Below are 10,000 nucleotides of genomic sequence, written 5' to 3'. Positions count from 1 at the left end.
TTGAGTTTTCAAGTTTCATTTGGAATGGAATGTGAGGAGGAAGGAATTTGTCAAAATGTGGATGACTGAGGCAAAAATGGCTGGGATTGAATTGAACTATGGTAAGCATATACCTACAACCTGGAGAACAACAGTGTGACGAAAGCCTGTGTTCCTGTTGGTCAGGGAGATCCTGGATCTGAGGGGCTCATTGATTAAGCCTAGTTGGAGATTTTCCTGAATCAGGCGGACTGTATCATCCATGTCTTCACTTATTTTGTATGCTATGAATACTTTTTCTTTCTCATTTCCTTCTTCTCTCCCTTTCTTCCACTCATCTTTTTATGTAAATTACCAAATGAATTTTCCCAAATTACCAAATAGATTTTAAATTGTTCTTGTAATGCCCCTTTCATCAGATGCCTCAATGACAAACAGAATCATCATCATCATCATCATCATCCTCATACTCATCATCATCATCATCATCATCATCATCATCATCATCATCATCATCATCATCGTCATCATCATTATTGATGTTGCTGTTGTAACTTGGCATAATCGGTTGAGAGGCGTATAGAATCTCTTGTGATATTTAGTTACTGCTACATTCACTTACGCTTCCTTTTGTTTAATTGTTTAAACATTCTTTTGTTTAATTGATTACCCTTAATTAAATATGGCAGCTCAAACAAAACGTGAACAAATTGTAGCATTGAAAATGGCTGGTGTAATGAATTAAGGCCTATGGGGAAAGCAAAAGATAACCATTTTGAACTGTAAATATATCTAAAATATTATCAATAAGTATAACAATCAACCTGTAAAATTTCATTGACCAAAACTTAAAATTTTTTATTTTATGATAAAATAAATGATTGGGAAATATATATGCGCCGTACCCTGTACAACTTTGTACGTTCTGAATTCTCAACCATCACGGTTTACTTACATCCTTGCAGGTTTCACAAAAGAAGTGTGCACCATATATGGAGATCGATCTAATCGAATGTTTCCTCCTTCCAAATACGTGGCCTTGTAGCTACATAGACAAATGATTCGTGATCTGTACTGTTAACTTAGTCAAGACCAATAAACAAGGTCCCGACTACAGGAGAAACTCGATGAATCTTTCTCGACATGCACGGAAACGTTCCCGGACCGGATTAGCGAATTTATCAAAAAGGAATTGACAAGTGCAATTATCAATAGCAGAAGGTAGGTCTCGTTAAAAACTAAAATTAAAACAGAATCTGTTAGTTTTATCAGAAATATATCGATGTAGAACAGGAGATCAAAAGAGGGAGGTATTCACCTTGATAGAAGAGGTTATCAGAAAAGACAACGGTCCTTGTCGACTTCCTCGTCACTAAACACAAAGGATGCATTGCTCGTATGAGGGTACGTTTTTTGAAAGGCGAAGGAAGCAAATTGAGGTAACTAAGCCGCGTCTTGATCTCTCGCAGATTGCAACGAATGCGCCTGTCCTATTCCAACAAATGTGAGAGCGAAATTTTTCTTTTTGTCTTTTTTTCTTTTCTTTTCTTTGGTGAACTAGACCCAGCGGACTTTGATACCTATCTTGACAATTTTCCACAACTCTCTGCTGAAGACGCAGAATCTTGTGAAAAATAATTTCATTTTGAGCTGATGAAGTAGCAGATCTGTTGAATGGCTGTGCGATGGGAAAATTGCCGGGACTGTATGGCTTGCCCTATAACCTTCTTTGTCACATGCTGAGTTTTGTCGATGCTGTTTTGGCAGCCGTCTATTTTAAAACTGGATTGCTGAAATGGTCTCAATCAAGCAATATGTTTAGGATAATGGGAAGAGCTAAAAGAAGGACGCTTGTTTGTGTGATTGTGTGTGCACTGGTACCCGAATCACTCTATGTGACTCTTTCTAGCCATATCGAGGATCATTACAAGTTGTTATGTAGTTCTTCTAAGCTGATAGCGTTATGTCGTTGCGGGTCTTTACGTTATGAGTTCAAAACCCGCCGGTGTCAGTTTACCTTTCATCGTATTATCGACTAACGGTAAACCCCAGTATATTATATATTATATTATATCACAATGTGGGGATGCATAGCCTAGTGGTTAAGGTGTTGCATGCGAGATCGTGGTTTCAATCCCTAGACCGAACGGTACGTTGTGTTTTCTCTGTAGTCACTTCGACACCTGACGCATGGTACACCTGTGCACCTGTTCAGGCAACGTCGATTTGATGGAGAGAATGAGCTAATGAGCAGCATCAACATTTGATCTCTATATATAAACAAATCGTTTTTGTAGGTCATTCAGCAAAAAAGCTGAACGCTCATACAACATCTGCGATGGGAGAGTCCATCATATTATATTAAGGCGGTGAGCTGGCAGAATCGTTAGCACGCCGGGTAAAATACTGAGCGGCACTTTATTCGTCTTTACGTCCTGAGTTCAAATTCTGCCTGTGTCGACTTTGCTTTTAATCCGTTCAGGGTCGATAAAATAAGTACTAATTGAGCTCTGGAGTCAATGCAATCGACTTAACCCCTCCCCTGGAATTGCTGGCCTTGTGCCAGAATTTGAAACCATTATCATCATTATTGTTGTTGTTGTAGTAACACTCTTCATTCAGATTTCGTGAACTCTGTGGAAGTTACGGGGACGCAAACACATCAGCATCGGTTGTCAAGCGATGTTGGGGGACAAACACACACACACACACACACACATATATATATATACATATATACGACGGGCTTCTTTCAGTTTCCGTCTACCAAATCCACTCACAAGGCTTTGGTCGGCCCGAGGCTATAGTAGAAGACACTTGCCTAAGGTGCCACGCAGTGGGACTGAACCTGGAACCACGTGGTTGGTAAACAAGTTACTTACCACACAGCCGCTCCTTATTAATGAACCTTACTAACATCAAGTTCTTCTCACTCTTTCCAACTTACCCAACTACCAAAGCAATTGGTATCTCGTTTTTTATACGGTATGCTTGCCTGATTGATAGTTCATACGTCTACTTTCATTTGCTCGAAGCTACTGGAGCTAGAAGGTCCAAATGGTTTAGAAAGAAATAAAAAAAAAACATGTTTTTGTTTGTTATTCCAATTTTTTGCTCTTTTTTTTTTTAGTAAATTATTTGCATACATTCTGATCGAAGTCCAACGAAAAAAAAAAATTAAACAATATTAGTTACAGCAAAAACGAAAGGCCTTAAAAAATTCATGTTCACTTAATAACAATTTCCTAGTTAGACATAGATGATGACGAGGACAACGACGACCACAACAACGACAACAACAAAGTTGATGATGACGATTATGACGAAGAAGATGATAATGATGATGATGATGGTAAAGGTAATGATGATGACAGGTGTGATGATAATTTCAGTAATCTTTCAAAGAAATTAATGCTATTAGTGATGATGGTGGCGGTGGTGCTAGTTATGACGACGACGACGACGACGATGGTGATGGTGATGGTGATGATGATGGTGAAAGTAAATAGTGGCGTTAGTTATAGTGGTGATGATGATGATGATTGTGTTGGTGGTGATGATAAAAACTAAGATGGTTGTGGTGGTAGTGATAATGATGATGATGATGATGATGATGATGATGATGATGATGATAGTGGCGGTGCTGGTGACGATAGTGACGAGGAGCTTGAGGATGATGATAACGATGACAACGAAGATGACGATGACGACGACGATGACGACGACGACGACGACGACGACGACGACGACGACGACGACGACAACGGTGATGATGATGCACGTGGAGGTTGTGCCTGGCGGTGATGATGACGATGGTGATGATGGCTGATCATGTGGTGATATTGATAAGGATATCAATAACAAAAAGAAAATAAGAGAATAATAATAATAATAATAATAATAATAATAATAATAATAATAATAATAATAATAAAAACAATAAAACAATCAAAGTACGAAAAAAGGACACAAATGTTTATATATTTTTTCCTTTTAAAATTTCTTTCTCTTTTTCTTTGTATTTATTATGGTTATTATTATTATTATTATTATTATTATCATTATTATTATTATTATATTATTATCATTATTATTCATATTAATAATATTATCATAGTCATTTGTTCGTATTGTTTTTGTTGTTGTTACTGTTGTTGGAGGATAATGTTGTTTTTCGTTTTTTTTTTAAATTTTATAATTTTATTTTATTTTATTTTTATTTATTTATTTTTTTCAATTTCCGTCTGTCTCTGTTTTTTTTTTTTTTCTGCCTCCTTTCATACATACTAACATAATCATTAACAACCAGCATTATTTTTTTTTTTATTCCTCCGCTCGTCATTTTTTTTGTTTTTTTTTCATTGACACCCTATCTCCCTTCCACTTTCTCTCTCCCTCCCTCCCTCCCTCGCTCTCTCTCTCTCTCTTTCTCTCTCACAACTTCTACATCACCAAAATCATTGTGTTTATTAACCACACAGGATGTTATGTGACATCAATTCGAAGATTGACCTTTTAAAGTCTCATCCCGTTTTTGCAACTTTTTCGCCTTTATTCGGCGATTCTGGAACCAAATTTTGATCTGTCGTTCACTTAAGTTAAGCAGTTGTGATAATTCCCAGCGGCGTGACTTTGAGATGTAGGTGGAGATAGCGTACTCTCTTTCTAGCTCGGCGATTTGATACTTGGAATATGGTCTTCGGCGTTTCCGTAGAGCGATCGCTGACGGCGGCAGAGCTGACGGTAGATGGATTGCTTGTTGTAGATCTGCAAGAAGAAAAATAGATAAATAAATAAATCAATCAATGACTGAATAAATAAAGTGAATAAGTTATAATAGTAATATTAATGATTATGATGATGAGAAGATTTATAATAATAATTATTATATTAACAACACCAATAATAATAACAATAATAATAAGGTTTCTTTTATTGTCCCAAGGCGCTTTTTATAAACAATTCCTGGTAACAGGGGCCTCAGTATTTATTTCAATCGGTTATGGAAAATAAGCTTGAAGAAAAACAACATACATTCTCTAAGAGAAAGTCACGAAAGCACAATGAAGAAAACTCAAAGACCTCGAATAACTATGACTACCAAGTGCTAGCACATTCTTACACTGATTTCCTGCTTATGATAATGATGACGATAGTAACAACATCAACAACGAATAATAATGATTCCTTTTGCTGACCACACGAATCCAAAATGTCGAGAACAGTACAAAAATTAAATAAGTATTGGGCAAGAAACAGTGGGGAACTTAGATCTCGTAAAGTGTTGAGAGCGTATTAGGAACTTAGACCTAGTAAAGTGTTTAGATCTGGAGAACTTAGATCTAGTAAAGTATTGAGAGCGACAAATAATAATGTCACTTTAATAAATAGGCAATTATAAATATGATGAATGAATAAGAATGTACAGCATCATATTGTTACATACATTGGATTTATAGAGTGCTTAATGTCATAAATTAACTAATTAATAGTGTATTATTTGTAAGGCAGCGAGCTGACAAAATCTTTAGTACGCTGGGCGAAACGCTTAACCGTAATTTGTCCGTCTTTACGACGTTTTGAGTTCAAATTCCGCTGAGGTCGACTTTGTCTTTTATCCTTTCGGAGTCGATAAATTAAGTACCAGTGAAACACTGGGGTCGATGTAATCGGCTAGTCCCCTTTCCCAAAATTTCCAGGTTCTTGTTCCTAGAGTAGAAATAATATCGTATTATTTTTGTTTTCATAGATTTGTTGATGGCTAAAGATATTGTTGTATTCCTTTTGAGTGCGCTGTTGGCCAAATACTCGCCAAAAGACGAAGCAAGCAGCGATTTGATCTCAGAACGTAAAGAGACATGAGAGAAACTCGAAAGGCGCCTTTCACTGCATGCGCGCATGCACAAACACACACATGCGCGCGCGCACGCACGCATGTATGTATGCATATATACTTGTATGTATGTATACATAAATTCATTATATACACACACGTCTCTTTCTTTTTCTCTCTCTTCCTGTCTGTCTGTTTCTCTCTCTCTCCCTCTCTCTGTATATATATATATCCCTTTAGGTATGTAAGTATCCCAGTTAGAAGAAAAATTGCAGCAAATTTTACCGGAAAAAACTACATAAACACGCTGTTTTCATGATACATATAATCACAATAAATGAGTATGAATAAATGCGTGTTTGTTTGTTTGTGTGTGTGTGTGTGTGTGTGTGTGTGTGTGTGTGTGTGTGTGTGTGTATATATGTAAGTGTGTGCGTATGTGTGTATGAATGTACGTGCGTGCGAATAATGGCGAAAAACTTAATGGAAACGTCTTGAAACAGAAACGTTTCTAAGATTTAAATCCTAACTTCGTCTAAACCATGAATCTGGTCTGTATAACACTAAGAGGTTCTTAGGTGTTTGGTCAGATGTGTTTATAGGGGTGGGTGTAGAAGGGGGTGAGCGAGTGTGATATTGATACTACTTAGAAGAGTTATAAAAGGAAACACCCACTAAATTTACTCAAGAGATTCCCCCACCGCGACCACAAGCCCTACCACCACCATCACCACTATCACTACCAAGATCACATCCTTTGCATTTATTGCAAGAAGCCCCTAATAATATCTGTATTTGACAGCAAAGCTTTTGCGATGAAAGGAGGCGAACGTTTTGACTGTCTATTTGGACAGAAACATATCAATTCCATTAGTAAAAAGAGAGGTGCAAGTGACTGTAAAAAGTTTAAGAAGGAAAGACACAAAAAAAACAGCAACAACGAGGAGACAAGAAAGTTCAGGAAGAAAAAAAAAAAAAAGAAAAAAAGACAAGAGAAGACGAAACCTCGAAAAGAAGAAAAAAAAATCAAGGTAAAACGTAAACCAGAAAGAAGCAAAAAGAAAAAAAAGAAAGAAAAGCTAGCGCAATATTACTGTTTCAATGATGTCAACAACAATTACAAAACAAATAAAGAAAGAAAAAGAAGAAGGAGAAAGAGGAGAAAATAAGAAATTGTAAATGAAATGTGTAAGATGTGTGAAAGAAGAAACCATTCTGTTGAAGTGTATAGTTGAAGCGAAGTTAATGCTGTTTTGAAAGGTCTCTTTACATCAATGAGAGCAGTACAAGTGTGTTTGTGTTAAATACCACAGCCTTCTCTCTCGCTCTCTCTCTCATTCTCTCACACTCTCTTTCTCTCTTTCTTACTGTTTTTTTTTTTATCTCTCTTATTCTGTATGCTGTATGACCGTGTGTTGTGTGTTGTGCGTTTGGCAAGAAGAAAGAAAAAAAAAACATAATGAAGATAAATAAAAATCCTCATCCACAAAAAAAAAACTGACATCGATTTCAAAGATCTCTTATACATATATACATAGTACATAGGCGCGCGTGCGCGTGTATGCGTGTGTGTGTGTGTGTGTGTGTGTGTGTGTGTGTGTGTGTGTGAGTATATCAGCAAAATGCATGAGTGAATATATATATATATATATGCAAATACATACGTATAATTATATGTATACGTATAATTAGATATTTATAAATATGTATAATTAAATACACATACGTGTACACGTGTATAAATATATATATATATATACATATATACATATATATATCGTTGTATATGTAGAAATGATATATATATACGTGTGGGTGTGTGGGTGTGTGTGCGTATACACACATACATATATCTGTGTCTTTCTTTATACAAATACATATATTGCATGTCTATATATGTGCATATGTATGTGTAGATGTATGTAAATATATTTATATATATAAATAAATAAAATGTGTTATATAAAAGATATGTAGCCAGATAACTAAGAGATATAAGAAAAATACACCCACATTCAACACACATACACACACACACACACACACACAGATACATACTTGCTCACATACACGTATATACACAAACAAACAAATCACAGTAACAAGAAACTAATATATAAATATAAATAAGATGCTTTCAGAATTGAAATGATATTTTTTCAGTTATTTTGTAAAAAAAAAAAAAAAAAAAATACAAGAAAAAATTCAATAAGTTAATAAGACAAAACAAAACACACATACGCAACACATACATATAAACATAAACATCAGACGCACACACACACACACACACACACACACACACACATACACAGAGAAAATTGATTTCTCTCAGTTTGTTTCGTTGATAACTGTGTCTTCAAACAGAAACATGCAAACAGACATTTAAAGTAAACTCAAAAAATAAAAATTCTATAAAAATAGTAATAATAATAATAATAATAATAATAATAATAATAATAATAATAATAATAATAATAATAATACTAATGATGATGATGATGATGATGATGCTGATGATGATGATTGTAATAATAATAATAATAATAATAATAATAATAATGATAATAATAATAACAACAATAATCTGAGTTAATTTTTGAATCTAAAGTAAAGTCGGATAGTAATGTAATAAATGTGACTTGTGTGTAACACGGATGACTGCCTATCAATTACTTTTACTTCCTTATCTTACATATCTTTTTGCCATTTTCACTGATTCCAAGATTGTAAGAGAGAGAGAGAGAGAGCGAGAGTGAGAGAGAGAGAGAGAGAGAGAGAGAGAGAGTGAAGAAGTAGGAAAAGTGAGGGGGGGGAGGAAGAAAAAAAAAGGCAATAAAATTTATGTTGTGACTCAAGATTTACACTTTTTGTGTTATGTTTTGTTTTGTTTTAAGTAGAAGTGTCGTTTTCAGCTTCACTGTTAGAGAACAGCCTAAGAAACACTAATATATATATATATATATATATACATATATGTAATTATGCGTGTGTGTAATATAAATAAGTATATATATATATATATATATATATATATATATATATATATATATATATATATATATATATATATATATATATATATATATATATATATATACATACATATATATATATATATATATATATATATATATATATATATATATATATATATATATATATATATATATATATATATATATATGTATATATATATGTATGTATGTATGAAAAAACTCCAGGAAAGAGAAAAAATATACACACACTTACAGAAAGATCAATAGAGAAAGATGAAGGTAAGTCGTATTTTTGAAGTGTCAAGATTTCATAGCAAAAAAAAAAGAAGAAACGAGAGAGAAAGAGAGAAAGAGAGAGAGAAGGGGGAGAGAGAGAGAGAGAAAAAGAGAAAGAGAGAAAGAGAGAGAGAAAGGGGAGAGAGAAAGAGAGAGAGATAGATAGATAGGGGAGGAGATAGGGAGGGAGAGAACGGAGGGAGCGAAGGAGAGTGAGGAAAAAAAAAACATATATTAAGAAAGAGGCCCAAGAAATTCTAATGGACAATAAGATTCACCAGACCATGAGACGAAATCTTTGAATTGTATGTTCTACTATGTATTGCTGGACATCATTTCCTTTGTGCATGACACAGTAAGAAAGTCTCCATCAGAATAAACATAGCGATGCTGTGTATGTGAATATATATACATATGTATATATATATATATATATATATATATATATATATATATATATATATATATATATATATATATATATAGAGAGAGAGAGAGAGATATATATATATATAGATACATATCTATGTATATATATATATATATATATATGTATGTATATATATGTATATGTGTATATATTTGCCTCTCTCTCTATATATGTGTGTGTATGCATACATATTTATTTATGTATATATATATATATATACATATATGAATGTATGTATACACACACACACACACATATATATATATGTATGTGTATATATATATAAATATATATATATATATATATATATATATATATATATATATATATATATATATATATATATATATATGTATGTACGTATGTATGTATGTATATATGTATGTCTATATTCCTTTACCCTGAACTTGCTGCACCGTAACCACAGCCTTATGGCCTATGCATCTCTCCATAGCTTCGCGGCTTTTAAGATGAAAGGAAAAC

General features: G+C 33.8%; 1 protein-coding gene and 1 long non-coding RNA gene across 3 annotated transcripts in view; one reads left to right on the top strand and one right to left on the bottom strand.

Annotated features, from left to right (window-relative positions):
* LOC106870850 (uncharacterized) overlaps positions 1 to 10,000 on the top strand; it is a 23,829-nt gene that overhangs the window by 11,744 nt on the left and 2,085 nt on the right. The window lies entirely within an intron of this gene.
* LOC106869293 (uncharacterized) overlaps positions 4,150 to 10,000 on the bottom strand; it is a 361,908-nt gene continuing 356,057 nt past the window's right edge. For both annotated transcript variants that reach the window (XM_089364453.1, XM_089364452.1), the window contains one exon: positions 4,150 to 4,746. In XM_089364453.1, the coding sequence (XP_089220579.1) occupies positions 4,475 to 4,746 (272 nt within the window). In that variant the 3' untranslated portion in view covers positions 4,150 to 4,474. The remainder of the gene's footprint in view (positions 4,747 to 10,000) is intronic.

Source organism: Octopus bimaculoides, chromosome 16 (assembly GCF_046866305.1).
Source record: "Octopus bimaculoides isolate indiv1 chromosome 16, ASM4686630v1, whole genome shotgun sequence".
NCBI classification, from domain to species: Eukaryota; Metazoa; Mollusca; class Cephalopoda; order Octopoda; family Octopodidae; genus Octopus; species Octopus bimaculoides.
The sequence above is the reverse complement of the archived record's forward strand: the minus strand, read 5'-3'. Positions and strand labels throughout refer to the sequence as shown.